The 20,178-nt window shown below is 44.3% G+C and overlaps 1 protein-coding gene across 2 annotated transcripts in view; it reads left to right on the top strand.

Annotated features, from left to right (window-relative positions):
* Positions 1-20,178, top strand: part of Bltp2 (bridge-like lipid transfer protein family member 2) — a 29,182-nt gene that overhangs the window by 5,564 nt on the left and 3,440 nt on the right. For both annotated transcript variants that reach the window (XM_021178263.3, XM_029483293.2), the window contains 21 exons: positions 764-882; positions 991-1,154; positions 1,302-1,560; positions 2,287-2,492; positions 4,523-5,615; positions 6,012-6,203; positions 6,336-6,538; positions 6,680-6,798; positions 6,919-7,139; positions 7,682-7,872; positions 8,001-8,100; positions 8,221-8,423; positions 10,155-10,449; positions 12,164-12,321; positions 12,823-13,029; positions 16,177-16,276; positions 17,194-17,376; positions 17,813-17,934; positions 18,497-18,652; positions 18,733-18,854; positions 19,566-19,746. In XM_021178263.3, the coding sequence (XP_021033922.1) occupies positions 764-882; positions 991-1,154; positions 1,302-1,560; positions 2,287-2,492; positions 4,523-5,615; positions 6,012-6,203; positions 6,336-6,538; positions 6,680-6,798; positions 6,919-7,139; positions 7,682-7,872; positions 8,001-8,100; positions 8,221-8,423; positions 10,155-10,449; positions 12,164-12,321; positions 12,823-13,029; positions 16,177-16,276; positions 17,194-17,376; positions 17,813-17,934; positions 18,497-18,652; positions 18,733-18,854; positions 19,566-19,746 (4,594 nt within the window). The remainder of the gene's footprint in view (positions 1-763; positions 883-990; positions 1,155-1,301; positions 1,561-2,286; positions 2,493-4,522; positions 5,616-6,011; positions 6,204-6,335; positions 6,539-6,679; positions 6,799-6,918; positions 7,140-7,681; positions 7,873-8,000; positions 8,101-8,220; positions 8,424-10,154; positions 10,450-12,163; positions 12,322-12,822; positions 13,030-16,176; positions 16,277-17,193; positions 17,377-17,812; positions 17,935-18,496; positions 18,653-18,732; positions 18,855-19,565; positions 19,747-20,178) is intronic.

Raw genomic sequence — 20,178 nt, 5'->3', positions numbered from 1 at the left:
TGTTAACTATAGATTTAATTGTCTGAGTTCCGTACATCTTCATTTCAGAAGCAAACCTGTTGTATATATATCTTCCCTGTTACAGGGATTATATCCTTTGTTGGTATGAGGATACCTTTTTTTTTTTTTTTTCTGTTTTTTCGAGAAGGATGTCATTTTTATGTTTTCATCCTTGGTACCCAGCACAGTGCCTTACTTACATAAGAGAAGCGGACTGGGGTGAGAAACAGCATCCCACCTGCCCTGGACTGTGAGCTGGGCTGTGAGCTGTGCAGAGTGGGTGTGTGTGTTGCTCTGCACACAGAAAGGGATTTGTAAGGGATGCTTCTTGTGACTAGGATGAACCCTGTGATGCTGCCCTATTCGTTATATTTGGCTGTCAATGTGTACATTTTGTAATTTTGTCCTTTTTTTTTTTTGATTTTTTTTTTTTTTCCAGACAGGGTTTCTCTGTGTAGCCCTGGCTGTCCTGGAACTCACTCTGTAGACCAGGCTGCCCTCAAACTCAGAAATCGGCCTGCCTCTGCCTCCCGAGTGCTGGGATTAAAGGCGTGCGCCACCACTGCGGGGCAGTTTTGTTTTTTAAACTTTGTCTTCATGTCTTTCTGCTGTTCCTTCAGAACACCATGGGGAGAACAGCACTTTACTTTGTAGCTGTGGCCAGGCCCAAAACTAAACTGTCAACTCTGAGTTCTCAGTCTGAGAACTCTGTTCCTTGGCAGGAAGTGGCTATTATAATGATGTCAGTCTTATCCCTGTGCAGAACCTTCCCTCAGATCCTGGCTCCCATTATCTTCAGCACCTCAGTCTCCAATGTCAGCATTTCCATTCAGCTTGGAGATACACCACCTTTTGCTTTGGGGTTCAATTCCATCTCCCTGGGTAAGGCTCAGGGATGGGAAGGGAATGAGGATTTGCCCTTTGGTTATAGCTATGCCTGTTTCATGGCCACGGTGCCTTAATTGGCTACCTCCTTACCTTGTGTTTCAGACTACCAGCACCTCCGGCCACAAAGCATCCATCAGCGGGCAGTGCTAACTGTAGATCATCTCTGCTGGCGTGTGGGCAGTGACTCCCACATTCAGCGGGCACCACATCCACCTAATATGCATGTTTGGGGCGAGGCACTTGTTCTGGATTCCTTCACACTACAGGTAGGTGGATGCTGTGGTGAGTCAGGGCCCGAGGAGCTCCCTGTCCTGACATGCGTCTGAGGCTTGAGTGTGCCCTTGGTGTGGGGGCTGCACCAGGGTATCCTAACTGCATCGGCGTGGTTTCAGTGGGTTTCCTTTCTTTTCTAGGGAAGTTATAACCAGCCCCTGGGCTTGTCCAGCACCCAGTCCAATACTCTCTTTCTTGACTGTACTATTCGAGGACTTCAGGTAGAAATATCAGACATCTGTGCCCAGTGTCTGTCTCGAATCCTCTCCTTGGTGATTCCACAATCTGAAAAGTCAGCTGTCTCTAGGAAATCTTCACTTGGGGAATCTGTGACCTTACTGTGGAAGGTAGACTTGAAGGTGGAAGACATGAACCTGTTCACTCTTTCTGTACTGGTTGGTAAGTGGAACAAGAAGTCTGCTGAAATTCTTCTTTTCATTAAGGAAGCTTATTATCTGGGAAGCCTTCTTGTTAGAGGTACAAAAACGTTAGAAAGGCTTGAATGACAAACTTTGTGCTACTTCTTAGTATCTATTGAAGAAGGAAGTATTTTAAAAAGACAATGGAGCCGGGCGTGGTGGCGCACGCCTTTAATCCCAGCACTCGGGAGGCAGAGGCAGGCGGATTTCTGAGTTCGAGGACAGCCAGGGCTACACAGAGAAACCCTGTCTCGAAAAAACCAAAAAAAAAAGGCACAATGGGAAAAACTTAACCTTGGTATGATCAGAGGCTGAGGCCTGTGTGGTGTGTCTTTTGATTTTTTTTTTTTCCTCAAGATAGTGTTTCTTTGTGTAGCCCTGGCTGTTCTAGAACTGAAGTAGACCAGGCTGGCCTCAAACTCAGATTCTCCTGACTCTGCCTCCCCATGCTGGAATTAAAGGCATGCAACCAGCTTTTTATTTTCTTGTGTATAGTTCTGGGGAGTAAATGATGTATGGATAATTGTAGACATTGAGAAAGTTTATTGACTTTGCCAGATTTAGTTAGGTAAGAGAAGAGAAAGTTTTCCTAACATTAGGAATCACTTAGGGCAAGTGTTGGGACTAAAGACAGTAAAGGGATAAGAAAGGACAAAGGACAGGTTGTCACTTCAGAACTTAGAATGTCTTGGTTTCTTGATGCCAGGTGCTTCAGAGCTACGACTGGACACACTGACTGTCTTGGGTAGTGCTGAGACCTCCACTGTGGGGATTCAAGGACTTGTGCTTGCATTAGTAAAATCAGTCACAGAGAAGATGCAGCCCTGTTGCAAGGCTCCTGACATCCCCACGCCAGTGCTGGGTCTCTCCATGCTCTCCCTCACCTATCACAGCAGCATCCGCTCTCTAGAGGTAATGCTTTAGGGCTATGGGCCAGACTGGATCACTTAAAGCATTCTTTTTTTTTTTTTAATGTTGTGAAACATAAAGGAAAAGGACAGCTGGTGTCCATCTTTCCTTACTTCTTAGATTTTAATCATTTTACTGTGTTTTTAAAAATACATGCAAAATAGAGACCATTTAAATTTTCATATTTCCAGCTTCAATAAATTCTCTTTTGTAAATATCTTGTTGCAGCTGTACCCATTTTAGCTTTCCCTACCCCAAGCTCTGGGGTCATTTTAAAGGTGATAGCAGATAAATCATTTTAATTATAAGTGTTTCAATGTGTGTGTAATATATATAACACACAAATATATGACATATATATATATACACACACACACACATAGATATACGTGTGTGGGGGGGTGGGATTTGACTGAGCAGTTAAGGGTACTTGCTGTGAGTGCTACAGAGGACCTGAGTTCAGACTCTTAGTACCCATGGAAAAGCCAGGCCTGTAGCTCTAGCATTGAAGGATGGAGCAAGTGGATCATGAGACTCACAGGCCTTGTGTGTAAAAGTACTGGTCACACAGTACAGCAGGTTTGTAACAGCAAGTTTCTGGTTTAATGAGAGACCTTGTCACAAACAAAAACAAAAAACCAAACAAGTGGGAGGCTGAGTGGTGGTGACACGCCTTTAACCCCTGGACTCTAGAGACAGAAGTAGGTGGATCTCTGTGAGTTCAAGGTGAGCCAGGACTATACAGAGAAACTATCTCAAAAAACAAAAATCCAGAACAGAAAATAGTTGGGGCTGGAGAGATGGCTCAGTGATTAAGAGCACTTACCTTCATTCTTGTAAAGGACTTGTAGGTTCAATTCTCAGCACCCACATAGTGGTTCATAATCCCCCATAGCTCCAGTCATCGGGGTTCTGACTTCTTACTTTAGCATGTTATTTTGTGTACATGTAAGTAATACACATAAATCTGTGGGTCGGGGGAGGTGAGGGCCTGAGAGATGGCTCTTTAAGTAAATAACATGTTTGGTGTCAGGCCTGACAGTTCCCAGGAGTGGAAAGACAGAACTAACTCTTGAAAGTTACCCTCTAATATCCATCCATACTGACACACAAGACACTTATGGAAGTCCTTAGAAGGCTAGAAGGGATCTTATAATGGAGGATTTCCAGTGTCTTTCTCCACAGAGTAGCAGATGGTATGGGATTTTCATAGGAGAAGGGAGGCATTCCTTAGGAAACTGAGGAGGTTGCGTTTCAGAGACTGAACTTAAGAGAACATCTGTGTCTTGGTATTTCTTTTTTTTTTTTAAAGATTTATTTATTATTATATGTAAGTACACTGTAGCTGTCTTCAGACGCACCAGAAGAGGGTGTCAGATCTCATTACGGGTGGTTGTGAGCCACCATGTGGTTGCTGGGATTTGAACTCAGGACTTACAAGAGCAGTCAGTGCTCTTATCCCCCGAGCCATCTCACCAGCCCTGTGTCTTGGTATTTCAATTTCTCATCCCTTGAGCTATTCAGAACTGACTTTGTCTCTCAGGATGCCCAGGACATATATTCATAGTAAGTCAGTTGCTGTGTTATACTGTGTGGCTAGTACTTTACGTTGTGTTTTAGGACTCAGGTCATCTAATTCATTGACGAAACATTTCAAGTTGTACTTGTTTATGGATGGTGTTCATTGAATGGTAACTTCTATGTGGAAACATAAAGCAAAATGATTATTAATGTGTGTATGCTAGTTTTAGTATGGTAACTACCAAAGAAAACATATGCCTCAAACTTATAAGGCATTTTAGAATCTACTAGAAGAAAATCCAAAAGTGTAAGTGCTCATAAGTGTGAGACAAATGACAACTATTAACTTAGCACTTTAGTGCTAAGGGGAACCAACAAGGCAGTAGTTAATGTGGTTTCTTAGGAAGGACTTATGAATTATAATTCATGAACCTGGTAGGCATGTGTGGTAGTCCTGTTACTTCTACTGTCCTGAGTCATAGTGACTTACATTCTTTTCTTACACCCTAAAGGTTCAGTGTGGTGCAGGGCTGACTTTACTCTGGAGCCCCCCAGATCACATGTACCTGTACCAACATGTCAGGGCCACTCTACAGTGCCGAGACCTCTTACGAGCTACTGTGTTTCCTGAGATTATTGAATCCCATTCACTAAACACTCCACAGTCCACTTGGGAGCCAGAAGACCATCTCCCTGAGTCATCCCTGCCTAGGCGGCTGCTCACCCTGACCCTGGAGGTGAGCACTGCCAAGCTAACAGCTTTCGTGGCTGAGGACAAGTTCATTACCCTGGCTGCAGAGAGTGTGTCACTGAACCGGCATGGAGGCTCACTGCAGGCTTACTGTCCCGAGTTGGCTGCTGGCTTTGATGGCAATAGCATCTTCAACTTGAAGGAGGTAGAGGTGCAGCTTCTGCCTGAGCTAGAAGAGATGATCCTTCACAGGAACCCCTTCCCTACACTACAGACCCTCCGCAATCGGGTTTGGCTTCTTTCCCTCGGATCAGTCTCAGTGGAGTTTCCTTATCAATATGACTTCTCTCGAACTCTGGATGAGGCTGTGGGAGTTCAGAAATGGCTAAAGGGGCTGCATCGAGGAACTCATGCTTGGGCTTCTCCAAGCCCTGCCCCTCTCCCACCTGATTTACTCCTAAAGGTTCAGCACTTTTCTTGGGTTTTCCTGGATGACATCTTTGAGGTGAAACTTCATGATAACTACGAACTGATGAAGGATGAAAGTAAGGAGAGTGCCAAAAGGCTGCAGTTGCTAGATGCCAAAGTGGCTGCCCTGCGAAAGCAGCATGGAGAGCTATTGCCAGCTCGGAAAATTGAGGAGCTCTACGCCTCTTTGGAACGCAAAAACATTGAAATCTACATCCAGCGCTCTCGTCGTCTCTATGGCAACACACCCATGCGCCGTGCACTGCTCACTTGGAGCCTGGCAGGGCTAGAGCTGGTGGCTCTAGCAGATGCATCTTTTCATGGGCCCGAGCACGTGATAGAGCAGGTTCGAGAACTTGATCCTGGAAGCCCTTTTCCTGCTGAAGGAATGGATCTTGTCACTCAGTGGTGTCGTATGCTCAAGTGCAATGTCAAAACTTTTCTGGGTAAGTGCATCTTATTCGTGGAGCCTGGTATCTGTCCTGTGAGTGCCAGGGAGCTCTCTGAGTGATTGCAAAGGAGCTAGGTTTCGGCTGTATTGGGAACCACAGTTGGTTTGAGTAGACAGCTCTGCTTTCCTTTCTTTGTTCCTGATTTCCACCCTGAAACTACTCTGCTGACATATTAATGAGCACAGGCTTTTGTGAGGCTACTGTGGCTCTTGAATTTCATGTTCTCTCTGTCCCTCACCTTTGCCTAGTGGTCTCTGTGACCTGTTTTATCTTTGCTACATAATTGCCAGCCCTTGTTCTCTAGATTGACTATAGATGGGTAAAACAAGCAAGGGGGGGAAACCATGTGTGAACGTAAACAACCAGTGTTCATCTGCTGTCTAATAATAGTTCGGATCAGAGACTATCCACGGTACCTGTTTGAGATCCGGGACTGGCGGCTAATGGGTCGACTTGCGGGCACTGAGCAGAGTGGCCAGCCATGCTCCCGTCGACGTCAGATCCTGCACTTGGGGCTTCCCTGGGGTAACGTGGCAGTAGAAAGAAACATGCCCCCACTCAAGTTTTACCATGACTTCCACTGTGAGTAAAGGAAGCAGTTGGTTTGGCTGAGGGGTATTTATGGGCCTTGGGTAGACGATAATCTGAGGTCCTTTTGGAGCAAAGGAAGACCAGAGAGGTGCTTTGTAGTAAGCCTGCATTCCTCTACCCTAGCGGAAATCTTCCAGTACACAGTGGTGTGGGGCCCATGTTGGGATCCAGCCTGGACACTGATTGGTCAGTGTGTGGACCTCTTGACCAAGCCTTCAGCTGACCCCAGCCCACCTTTGCCCTGGTGGGATAAGAGCCGTCTTCTGTTCCATGGGGACTGGCATATGGATATTGAACAAGCAAACCTGCATCAGCTGGCCACTGAGGTGAGGGGCTCCGTGGAGTCATTTCCTTGTTGGGATGGTGTAGTTGGGACCTGCACAGCATGTGGGGTGTGAAGAGAAAGCTTGGTCTTTTGTCTGTCTGTAGCTCACCCTCGTTCTTTGGGCTCGGGTGGGTCATTGTAGGACCCCTATAATACAACTGAGAACATGCACTGGGAGTGGAGCCACCTTTCTTTTCATTGGAAACCTGGTCAGTTTGAGTTCAGAGGGGACCTGGATGTCAACGTAAGAACAGCTTCTAAGTGAGTGGAGTGCAGGGTGGGGGCCTTAACTGGATGGGGGAGTCGGGGTGGGGGAGAGGGGAAGAGCCAAGGGGAGCAAGTGACCAAGTCTCTGAGGGCTGGGGCTCCGTTGTGAGGCAGGTATGACGACTGCTGCTTCCTTCACCTGCCTGACCTCTGCATGACACTGGACCTACAGTGGCTGTGCCACGGGAATCCTCATGATCATCACAGTGTCACTCTGAGGGCCCCAGAGTTCCTGCCTGAGGTACCCTTGGGCCAGCTCCATGACTCCTACCGGGCCTTCCGCTCTGAGAACCTCAATCTCTCCATCAAGATGGATTTGACTCGCCATAGTGGGAGTGAGACTTGGGCCTGGGACAGTGGGAGGATGGGCTTGGGTACTGACCACTTAGAGTGAAAGAGGGATGGGACAGAAGGACAGAACAGAGCTTAGGTTGGGACCTTTGCAAGAGAATTGGTGGTTTTGGACTGCTGTTAACAATAAAACCATAAGTTGTGTTGCTTATGAGCAGTGGATATTCTCAAAGTTGTATAGTCTAGGAAGTTAAAGATGGAAGTTGTCTGGTGAAGTGCACCCTTTGTCATCAATATCATAAGATCTTTGTCCTTGCTGTCAGCTTCCCTCATCAATTCCATCACCTTGGAGTTTAGGATTTTAACCTAAATATCTGGCTGTAGGGAGTCGGGTGGGGGAAGAACAAACATTTAGACCATGGCAGTAGGTGAAAGCAGAGAGCTTAGATCCTTGAAAGAAGTGCTGGGGACACTGCATATGAGGAGGGTGTGTGGGTTTTTTAATCTCTAAAAGTGAAGCTAGGGAAGCACTTCCCTCACCTCTGTGTCAACCACAGCTTGAATGTGTCTGTCCTTTTCTTTGTAGCAATATCCCAGCCCCGAATTCTGCTGTATAGTAGTACCCTGCGCTGGATGCAGAATTTCTGGGCAACTTGGACTAGCATCACAAGGCCTATCTGTAGAGGAAAACTGTTTAATAACTTGAAGCCCAGCAAGAAGAAACTTGGCCAGCACTACAAACAGCTTTCCTATACTGCACTGTTTCCCCAGCTACAGGTTAGACTCAGCATCTAACAGTAGTTAACTGGGTTTTCCTTTCTTAGTGCTTTTTATTTTCTAATATGTTGAATCTTAGTCCTCTCTTCTGCCATCCTTTCTTCAGTTTTTGTCTCTCTCATTATCAGGTACATTACTGGGCTTCCTTTGCCCAGCAACGGGGCATCCAGATTGAGTGCAATCAGGGCCATGTCTTCACTCGGGGAACTCAGCGGCTTATACCTCAAGGTCAGGCCAGAGGGTCTGTTTCTCCTAGTCTGTTCCTTGGGTTTCTTCTTGGTTCCGTTCTCCTCTTCTCACATAACTTTCAAACATTCTGCATGGAATATATGCTGCTTTTTTTTTCAGCTGGCACAGTGATGCGGCGCCTTATTTCTGAGTGGAGTGTGACCCAGATGGTGAGTGACTTAAGTCAGGTGACTGTTCATCTGATGGCTTCCCCCACTGAAGAGAACGCTGACCACTGCCTTGATCCCTTGATCACAAAGACCCACCTATTGAGCCTGTCTTCCCTTACTTACCAACGGCACAGCAATCGCACCACTGAAGAGGTACTGTTTGACAGTCTCTTTTATCAGTTATGTTAGTGTCTCAATTGCAGTGGGTAAAATAGACTACTGGTGGCTTAACAGAAGTTTCTAGTCGTTTTGGAGACTTTAGAAGTCCAACAATATAGTATCATGGCTTTTACTGTCATGTGGGCCCTACCGTCATGTGCCTGTCCTCACCTGTTATCTTCTGAGTCCAAATAGTATTTCCTTGGGGGTGAGAGTTAAATTCTGGTAAAGTTTCTAACTGTGTTCATACTGTGTATGTCATTATGATATATTCACTTGGTATAGTTGTGTCAGCTGCTCTTTTTAAGTTGCATTTATTGGGTTGGTGGTTACATATGTGTGCAAGTGAGCGGACAGTTAGCAGGAGTCGGTTCTCTCCTCCCACCATATTAGTTCAGAGGATCCAACTCAAGCCATTGGTTTGGTGGTAAGTACCCTTACCCACTGACCCATCTCACTAGCTGCTGCTGCTTCTTTTTAATTTTTATTACATTAATGTAAAAAGAAAAGAAAGGCCGGGCGTGGTGGCGCACGCCTTTAATCCCAGCACTCGGGAGGCAGAGGCAGGCGGATTTCTGAGTTCGAGGCCAGCCTGGTCTACAAAGTGAGCTCCAGGACAGCCAGGGCTGTAAAGAGAAACCCTGTCTCGAAAAAACCAAAAAAAAAAAAAGAAAAAAAAAAAGAAAAGAAAGATGTTTGTATGTCTGTGTGTGCATGTGTACACAGAGGTCACCAGGCTTGGCAGCAAACACCTTTAAATGCTGAGTGTGATCACTGCTGCTGTCTTGTTTTGTTTTTAAGATTGTCTTGCTGTGTAGCCCAAGTTTGGCTTGAATTTTTTTACTTTTCTGTCCTCTTGCCACTGCCTGAAGTGCTGGGATTACAGGCATGTGCTATCTGTCACATAGAGACATCATCCTTGAAAATTCCTGAGCTAGGTATGCAGTTCAGTGTCAGGGTATTGGATTAATGAGTTCAATCCCTGGCACCACCATTCCCCACAAAAAAAAAAAGAAAAAGAAAATGAAAGAAAGAAAACTCCTTTTCTTCTCTCCCTCTAACAAATCTCTTGGTCTTCAGGAAATAGAGTAAAAGTTTGTTTTTTAAGATTTTATGCTCTACCAACATATATGCCTGCAGGCCAGAAGAGGGTACCACATCCCAGTTTAGATGGTTGAGAGAGACCATGTAGTTGTAGACCATGAATTGAACTTGGGACCTCTGGAAGAACAGACAGTGCTCTTAACCTCTGAGCCATCTCTCTGGGACTCTGGGATGAGTAAAAGTTCTTTTTTTTTTTTTTTTTTTTTTTTTTTTTGGGTTTTCAAGACAGTGTTTCTCTGTATAGCCCTGGCTGTCCTGGAACTCACTTTGTAGACCAGGCTGGCCTTGAACTCAGAAATCCGCCTGCCTCTGCCTCCCAAGTGCTGGGATTAAAGGCGTGCGCCACCACGCCCAGCAGAGTAAAAGTTCTTAACACTTTGTTTAGTGCTGGCTTTCTCCATCTTTCCCAGTTAAGTATAGCATTTGAAATTAACTGATTCATTAAAACTGCATTAAGTGCAGTTAGGATATAAAGTAATATACAAACTAAGGCGACTTAATATTTCTCCAGGGTCTTCCTATTTCTCCTTCTGTTTATAGCAAGTTTGTCTCTGCATTTTTTGTTCAGGAATAGTGGTGGGAATTTCTGTGTGACCCTGGTATCCTTTTCCTGTTTCTCAGGAGCTTTCTGCTCGAGAGGGTGATCCTGCCTTTCATACACACCAGCTGTATTTGGTAGATTTACGGATTTCCTGGACAACCACCAATAGGGACATTGCCTTTGGCTTATATGATGGCTACAAAAAAGCAGCTGTACTCAAACGTAATCTCTCTACTGAGGCCCTGAAAGGTTTGAAGATTGATCCTCAGATGTCAGCCAAAAAGCCAAAGCGGGGTATCCCACCTAGTGCCCAAGTCCCACCTCATGTCAGCACTCCCAGCTTCAGTGGACGGCCTGATAAGGGATCATCAGGAGGTAGGCTGGGACAGATGAGACTATGGGTTTACGTTTAGAATGTGAACATGTGCTTGGAAAAGGCCTTAAGAATGACTCAGTTATGACTGGTTTCATCTAGATATAGATACAGAGATGAAAGTGTCATTTATTTATATTTGGCCATCTTGGGTTTATATTGCTAATAATGAGGAAGCTTTGAAAGTCTGTCCCGTGGCCAGAAGATCTACTGGGATCAGAAGAGAAAGGGAAAGACGCAGAGTTAAGAATTGTTTATTGCTGGTGTAGTTGAACACATTTTTAATCTCCGTACGCAAGGCAGAGGACAGCCTGGTCTATACAAATTCTAGGCCAGCCAAGGCTGTAGAGTGATACTTTTTCTAAACAAAACAATAACAAAGAATTATTTTTCAAAATTTCAATATTGGACATTGAACTCAGACACTCTAAGCAACTACTAAGATCATAACCACAGCCTTGTATCATTTTGATAAATTTACTTTGTTAAGGCAACAAAGATTTAAGTGCTTAGCTGGCATAAAACTGAAACACTACCAGGCTCTTTTTTTATCTGTAGCACTCTGGGGAAAATCTTGAAGGTAAGTAAGACTTAGCAAGAAAGGAATGGCATTTTAGGGTATAACAAATACAAGGCAATGTAAATTAGTGGTACCCGTGAGAACAAGCGGAGAAGTGTCAGTGCCATGCAGAAGGAATTCAAAAAATAGGGAAGTTACAGTGAAAGGGAAGGAAATGAGGTGAGGACTTAAATTGAGTTTTTAGGGTATGGCTTGATTGGAATGTGTGGAAATGGGGGAAGGGGCAGTCAGTGAGGAGGGAATAACCTGGATAAGAATGATATTACGGAGCCGGGCGTGGTGGCGTGTGCGCCTTTAATCCCAGCACTCGGGAAGCAGAGGCAGGCTGATTTCTGAGTTAGAGGCCAGCCTGGTCTACAGAGTGAGTGCCAGGACAGCCAGGGCTACACAGAGAAACCCTGTCTCAAAAAAAAAAAACAAAACAAAACAAAAAGAGAATGATATTAGGAAAGGGTGATGTGTTTTCCTTAACACACTAATAGGAGAGTGAGGAGTGGGTTAGAAAGATTGTTGGGATGGGGATCGGTGGGAGACCTTCCACATAGGTCCTTCATTAGGAATGGAGAACTGTTGAAGTCTCTGAATAGACTGTCACAGATTTCAACAGGAAGGTAGCTCTAGCAGTGTTGTGTGGGAGGACTGATGGTGGAGAGACAGATGAGGAGACTATTACAGGGTATCAACAGGAGGCATCAAGGACTGGAAGGAGGTGGAACAGCTGGGATGGGTAAGAAGGTCACTGTGCATAGAAGAGACTTGGCTGCTGGAAGGAGTTAAAATGGGGAAAATATAAGCCTGTTATATAGCACTGTAGAAGCAAGAGACACCTGGGTTCAATTCCTGCCGTTGTCTGGATGTGGACCCTAGGAACAAAAATAACACCATTTAAACTGGTATTTCTATTTCTATTGGAAATCGTTCACTTTTATTTTTAGTAACATTGAGGGGAACTAAATAGCTTTTATCTTATCCTTTGGGTCAAGGGTTGGATAGAGTGAGCTGCACCAGTGTTCCTGGTTGAAGATGTATCTCAGTCCTTACCTAGACAGGAAGTATTGGAAGATCAGTGTGGTCCTGCATGTGTTCTCCTCCCCTTTGAGACGGTGACCTTTCCCCATTTCCTATTTCTTTGCCAGGTGCTTACATGTTGCAGAAGCTGATTGAAGAGACAGATAGATTTGTAGTATTCACAGAAGAGGAGTCCGGTATGAGTGACCAATTGTGTGGCATTGCTGCTTGCCAGACAGATGACATATACAACCGAAACTGCCTTATTGAGCTGGTTAACTGCCAGGTATCTTTTTTTAATAGGAAACCAGTATCAAGATAGATCCCAAATCAAAATGTTTACTTTCCTATCATTTTTTTAAAAATAGAAAAAAAATTAGTATTCTACAAGCTGCATGTGGCGGCTCACACCTTTAACCCAAGGAAGGCTCTTGGGAGGCAGAGCCAGAGGGATCTTTGAGTTTGAAGACAATATAGTGAGACCCTGCCTCAAAAAGGGGGGCAGGGAGGGGGTCCCACTGTGTGGCTCAGGCTGGTCTCAAACTTGGCTGTCTTTGCCTTGCTTTCCTGAATGCTGAGGACTTGTTATTGCCAAACTCAGTGTTTCTCCACATATAACTGAAGAATAGGTGGCGAGAACTCAAGTTTGTACCTTTCTGTAGGTATACTGAGTAACACTTCCACGTATAAAACCCAATGAAGCTTGCTCTGTAAGCTAGAGTTAGCAGTGATCTGAAGACCCTTCTCAGCCCCCTTTGTGTCTAAAACTGCATTTCTCTTGACATAGATGGTTCTTCGTGGAGCAGAGACAGAAGGCTGTGTCATTGTATCGGCTGCCAAAGCCCAGTTGCTGCAGTGCCAACACCATCCCGCTTGGTATGGTGACACACTGAAACAAAAGACTTCCTGGACTTGCCTGTTAGATGGCATGCAGTATTTTGCCACCACTGAAAGCAGCCCTACTGAACAGGATGGCCGACAGCTCTGGTTAGAGGTTAGTCGGCCTGAGTGGGGAGGTCCATTGTATATCTCTAGTTTTCTATAGTTGGCCCCTTCAACTAGAACCACTGGGAGATTCTTCATAGTACCTACCTTTCTGCTTAGTAGAAAAGGAAGCTGCTGATAGCGTGACTGTGAGCTGCCTCTGTGCTGTAGGAACTAGTGCTTTTCTCTCCTGTGGCACTATTATATTTACCAGCACTAGAGTAAATAGACAGGAACTTTCTTCTTTTTTAGTTTGTAGTCCCTTAATAAATGTCACATAAACAGCCAACTAAGGAAATAGACAGTGGATCTGAGAACTTTGGTTTGTCTGTTTGAGACAAGCCTTGCTATGCAGTTTGGTCTCAGCCCAGGTAGCTGAGAACTGGAGATCCCTTTGCCTTAGCATCTGTAGTACAGGAAACGAGTCACATGGCAAGCCAAGTTGTTGTTTTTTTAATAGCCTTTCATAAAGATGATTGTTTGAGCAATCATTGTTTTTTGTTTTTCAAGACAGGGTTTCTCTGTAGCCCTGGCTGTCCTGGAACTTGCTATGTAGACCAGGCTGGCCTCAAACTCAGATATACACCTGCCTCTGCCTCCCAAGTGCTGGGGTTAAGGGCGTGTGCCACCACCAACTGGCCAAGGTAGAACATTTTAATTTCTAAGATAGGCTCTCAGACTTACTGGAGGGTTGATGATCATGAGGCAAATCAGGCTAGTATTGTATATTATCATTTATATATTTGACATGTGGTAAGTGTGCACATAAATTAAAGGATTCAGTTACATCTGATAAAAACAAAATAAAAAACATGAATGATGATTATAAAATGAACCAAAGTGATAACCTCTTTTGTAGATCTTCTTGTCCTTAGCCAGAACGTCTGCAAAGGAACTTGTGGTTCACTCAAGGCAACCTCAAGTGTAATGATGCCAGCCACAGAAAAATGTTTAGATCAGATGTCAAGCCGAGTGTGGCCAGGTTGTTGGTCACATAGGAAGTTAGCCAACCGTGTCTGTTACTAGTATTCTTGGGGGTAGTCACAGAAAGTATCTTAGCTGGAGTTCTGGCTCAGTGGTAACACTTGGTTATCATATATAAGGCCCTGGGTTTGATCCCCATAACCACCAAAGAAATAGGGATATAGGAGTGGTAATTAACTATGTAGAGGTGGGCAGAAGTTTCTGGGCATTTATAAGCAATGCCACCTTTTATAGTTGAAGGCTTTTTTTCCTCCCTTAAGTTGTATTAGCATTAAAGTGGAGAGATCCTTAGAGTTAGAATATGATTTTTCTCTTCCCCATTTGACTTTGTGATTCAGTAGATCCGCCATCCAAATCCTGGATCTCTAAGATACTGGTGTGTGTAATTTATATATTTTTTTGTAAGTTTTTTTTTTTTTTTTTTTTTTTTTTTTAAATGTGTTTGTGAGTCTGCCATGTATGTATAGGTGCCCTCAAGAACCAGAAGAGGGTGTCAGGTCTAAAATTGTAATTACAGGTGATTGTGAGCTGCCATATAGGTGCTGGGAACTAAATATGGGTCCTCTGCAAGAACAGCAAGTGCTTCTAACTGCGAGTCACCTCCAGCCCCTAAAGCCTTATTTATGTTTGTTTATTTTTAATATGTATGGGTACTTCGCCTGCATGTATGTCTGTGTATCCAATGTATGCTTGGTGCCTGCAGAGGCTAGAAGAAAGTGTTAGGTCTTATGAGACTAGAATTACAAGAAGTTGTTAGATGTCCAGTTGATGCTGGGAATAGAACCTTCGTCTTTTGGAAGAGCAGTCAGTGAGTGTTCGTAACCACTGAAATATGTCTCCAGTTCTGAAGCCTTGACCTTACTGCTTTGATTTTTTTCATGCCATTCATTCTGTTAGTTACCCTGATCTCCAAAGTGACAAAATCAGAATGGTTTTCTTTTTAAGTAGGTGTATGTATAAACAAGCATGTGATGTGTGTGCAATAAATATGTGCCTGTGCATTTACAGAGGCCAGAGGAAAGGGCTTTAAACGTCTGTCATGTTGTGCCTTATTCCCTTGAGGCAGGGTCTTTCATTGAAATTAAGAGCTAAGGCTGGGATTTAGCATGCTCCAAAATGTTTCTGTCTTTACCTTCCATAGAACTGGGATTACAGGAATGGGTGGCCTTCCCTGGATTTTTACATTGGTACTGAGGTCAGGCCCTATTGTGTATGTATGAGAGAGATCTGTTGTTTTTAGAGGTTAAAAGATAATAGTTTTGTGGAGTCAATTCTCTTACTTTTTAACGTGTGACTGCCTAAATGTCTGTATATCATCTGCGTGCCCTCTGACACCAGAAAGAGGGTGTCAGATCCCTAGAACTAAAATTACTTACTAGGTAGTTGCTGATGTCAGTGCTGGAAACCAAACCCTGATCTTCTGGTAGAACAACAAACAAATGTTCCTTACTGCTGAGCCATCTGTCCAGTCCCCATCCTTTTCCCCTTTTATATGAGTTCAGATTTGGTCAGTAAACCTTTTACCTACTGAGCCATCTTGGTTTTATTTTTTGAGGTCTTACTGTGTAGTTTTAGCTGCTTAGCACTTGATAGGTAAACTAGACTGACCTCAAAGTCCAGGAAGCCCAGAGATCTGTCTTCCTCTTATTCCAACTGCTGGGATTACATGTGTCAGCCACTATTCCTGGGTTCAGAGTAGCTCTGAAGATTAAAAAACAGGAAAAACACAAAGAACATACCAGCTCCAAATCGTGGCTCATGTTTATAATCCCAGCACTTGATAGAAGCAAAGTGGAAAACTCCCCAAAAAATGTTAGGTGATTTTTTTTTTTAATCATGTGAACATCATAAAGTGTCTTTATATGAACTAAGATTACCACACTATCATTGGATGATACAGCCTCTTGTTTTGTATTTGTGAGAGTCTCAGCTATGTGTTCTAGACTGCCATGGAACTACATAGTCCAGGCTGACCTCACATCTGTGCTGATATTCCTGCCTCACAGCCTCTTGCTGGGATTACAGGTATGGGACTATTGTTGGGCCTGCAATCTGTCATTGACTGAAGCATTCTTTTGCAGCACATGACTCTATTGGAAACATGGCCATCTATGGTGGTGTTAGAACAAGCCACCTTTTCCCAGGAGCTAAAGGTCCCTCAATGTGTTTGCAGGTGAAGAATATCGAGGAGCACCGGGAACGTAGTCTGGACTCTGTTCAGGAGCTGATGGAAAGTGGACAGGCAGTGGGAGGCATGGTTACCACAACCACAGGTCAGCTCTCTTCCCTCTCCCAGGGTGAATGTCATCCCAAAGGGGCCTCATTCTCTTATCTATTCTACCACCTGCATTCTTCCTTTCTTTCTGTCTCAGTCTTTAGAGACCAGACTGTCCTCTAACTCATGAGCTTAGGCATGAGCTACATAGGGTTTTTATTTTATTTTTGACTGTACTAGGGAGCAAAGTCGAGGTTTTTTACATGCCAGGCATTTGCTGTACCAGTTGCAAACCCAGCCGTGTCTATCATCTTTCTCTTTCAGATTTTTTGTCTGTCTGTCTGACAGGGTCTCATTATATAGCCCTGACTCCTCATTTTCATGTATACTAAACTGGTCTAGAACTCACAGAATATCTGTTACCATACCTGGTCCCAATTTATCTGTCTTTTGGGTTTTTTGTTTCGACTTATTTATGTGCATTGGTGTCATATATATGTCATAGTCTGTGTGAGGGTATCCGATCCCCTGGAACTGTATTTATAGACAGTTGTGAGCTGCCGTGTGGGTATTAGAAACTAAACCCTGGGTCCTCTGGAAGAGCAGCCAGTGCTTCCAACCACTGAGCCACCTCTCCAGCCCCAGCTTATCTAAAGATTTATTTATTATTATAAATAAGTACACTGTAGTTGTCTTCAGATGCACCAGAAGAGGGTGTCAGATCTCATTACGGGTGCTTATGAGCCACCATGTGGTTGCTGGGATTTGAACTCAGGACCTTCAGAAGAGCAGTCAGTGCTCTTACCCGCTGAGCCATCTCACCAGCCCCCAGCTTAACATCAGTGTATGTTGAAGTAATATTTTTTGCCAGTGTAGACTGGAAACATTTTTGGAACTCCTTAGACATAATATTCAGATGGGACCTCTTATTACAGCTTTTATGGAGACTCTCTCCTCTTTTTCACTTCTTCCCAGACTGGAACCAGCCAGCGGAAGCCCAGCAAGCCCAGCAAGTCCAGAGAATCATTTCACGTTGTAATTGCCGGATGTACTATATTAGCTACAGCCATGACATTGATCCTGAGCTAGCAACTCAGATTAAGCCACCTGAGGTTCATGAGAACCAGGAAAAGGAGGATCTCTTAAAGAAGCAGGAAGGTATTCAGGCTTTAAAGGGATTTGTGAAAGTAGTTATTTCCTTCGTGGTTTTAATTAAAGGGGTTCCTGTGCGCTATTGGTACTAACATTCACTTGGCCATTAGTAAGTCCAGCCATTAGAAGAAGCTGTACTCTGAGAGGAAACTGGGACAGTGGTTATTACTTAGGAGTCTATTTCTACTCCTGGGTGCCTCCTCTTCCCTTTGTGTTGGATTGACTGACGTGAGTGGTTCCACGTGTTCCTTAGGCTGGGTATGGTGGTGCACAACTTTAATCTCCACACCGAAGGCAGAGGCAGGTGGAGCCAGTTCCTGGCCAGGCAGGGCTACATAGCAGAACCCTGTCTCGAAAAAAAGAAAACAGAAATATAGGTTAGGAGATTGAATATTTAGGGGAGAAACCTGAACCTGTTATTTAACTGCTTACAATTCTGTAGGGGCTGTGGATACTTTTACTCTCATCCACCACGAATTGGAAATTTCTACCAACCCAGCCCAGTATGCTATGATTCTGGACATTGTCAACAACCTGCTTCTCCACGTAGAGCCCAAGCGGAAGGTGAGCGTGAGCCTTTCTAGAATTCAGGTTAGGCTCACTGAACTTTGATCTTGCTGTTTACCTATATCCCAGTTAAGTAAAGTAGTGCTGGGCTGGTGAGATCGCTGAGTGGGTAAGAAAGAAACTAATGCCTCACCCTGAAAGGGGCTTATGATTGGTACATCTTCTCAGTCAATTACAGCTGTTGGAATTCCTGTTGTTTATGTTTACGTGTCCTAAGACTGTATAGCTTGTTCTAGACAGGTCTCTACTCAGTCACCTAAACATCACTAACAGCGGCACCTACTACCTTATGAAATGTTAGGAATGTAGATGGCAGATCTTTTATACTGACCTACCCCTTACTCTTGCTACTGCATGATTGGTAAAGGTCAGCTTTCCAGAAGAGAGCACCATTCACTTTTCTGCAAGACTTAACCTTTTAAAAAACAGGAATTCAAGGGGCTGCGGACATTCCTTCAATTAGTAAAGCCTGTACTTAGCATGTGTGAAACTGTAGGTTTTATTCACAGCACCACACAAAACAAAAAAAAGTACTCTTTTCCCTTTTCCCTTCTTTCAGGAGCATAGTGAAAAGAAACAGCGCGTGAGGTTCCAGCTGGAGATCTCTAGCAATCCTGAGGAGCAGCGCAGCAGCATACTGCACCTGCAGGAGGCTGTGCGGCAGCATGTGGCCCAGATAAGGCACCTAGAGAAGCAGATGTACTCTATCATGAAGGTAACCATCCTAGGCAATCTGAGGACGAGCTCCTGTGATAGATACGGAGGATCTCTTAAACTCTTCTCTTGGTTCCTTAGTCTTTACAGGATGACAGCAAAAATGAGAACTTGCTGGACCTGAACCAAAAACTTCAGTTACAGCTGAACCAAGAAAAGGCCAATCTGCAGCTGGAAAGTGAAGAACTGAACATCCTCATCAGGTACGCAGCAAGCAGCCTTTGCCAGTCTCAGCCAGAGCTGGTTTCCCTTTCGTGCCCTTACAATCTTTAAGTTTAGTGTGTGTTCTCCAAGTCTGTTGTAGAAGTAGATATAGGCACATCTTCTTGAATAAGCCTCGCTGAGGTTGGCCAAAGAGGTGAGTGAAAACAAAAAAGCCCCTTTGGGTTCTCACTGGCATGCTTCCTGGAGAAGGCTTTGCTACAAAATTGAGAAGTTGAATACCACTTCAACTTGGCCTTAGCAGTGTGTATCTGAACTGCAAATACAGTAAAGAAAGTTGAAGATATAGAAATATAGTTAGTGGGAAAACAGTGCTTTACTAAGAAGCCATAGAACTAAAGGACCCATGGCCGGACGTGGTGGCACACGCCTTTAATCCCAGCACTTGGGAGGCAGAGGCAGGTGGATTTCTGAGCTCGAGGCCAGCCTGGTCTACAAAGTGAGTTCCAGGACAGCCAGGGCTATACAGAGAAACCCTGTCTCAGGGGAAAAAAAAAACAAAAACAAGAACAACAAAAACCTAAAAAAAAAAAAAAAATAGCTCAGGGTATCAGAAACAAGATATCAGGAGGGGCGGGGGTGTGGGGGTGGGGTCATTATTAGCTAAGCCAGAGTAGGTTGGTCTCTGGGCTTACAGGGCACTCTGGCTGTGTTTTTTTCCTTACCCCTTTGGCTCTTCTATTCATGCATAGATGTTTTAAGGATTTCCAACTGCAGCGAGCCAATAAAATGGAGCTTCGAAAACAACAGGAAGATGTGAGTGTGGTCCGTCGCACCGAGTTTTACTTTGCTCAGGCACGTTGGCGCCTGACAGAAGAAGATGGACAGCTGGGCATCGCCGAGCTGGAGCTACAGAGGTTCCTTTACAGCAAGGTATTAGGGTGGCACACAGTCACAGCAGCAGCCAAGTCTGAGGCATGGCCTGGTTCAAGAGTACAATCCATAGAGAAAAAGGGGGCTAATTGTATTTATTAATGATGGTCATGATTGGAGACACATCAGCCTGTAATAAATGATGTAGGTATATAGATAATTAAATAAGGCCCAGACTGAAGTAATCTACCAAGTTGAGTTGGACTAGTGCCGTTCTGATACTGACAGCATTTCTGTAGTTGCCCAAGGAGAAAGAATATTCCAATTACAAAAGATATTTGAAAATGAATAAGAAATTTAAATGCCACAACAACTAGGAAGTTACTTCACCTTTACTGGTTTAGCTGGTTTTACTTAGAAGAAACACTGGATTAGAGGGTATGCTGGTCGCATATGAGATTGAAAGAGGTATTAGCAGGGTGTGATGGTGCT

This window comes from Mus caroli, unplaced genomic scaffold, assembly GCF_978045245.1.
Source record: "Mus caroli unplaced genomic scaffold, Mus_caroli_1 scaffold_13, whole genome shotgun sequence".
Classification (NCBI taxonomy): Eukaryota; Metazoa; Chordata; class Mammalia; order Rodentia; family Muridae; genus Mus; species Mus caroli.
Note: the sequence above shows the minus strand (reverse complement) of the source record. Positions and strands in the feature narration are given on the sequence as shown.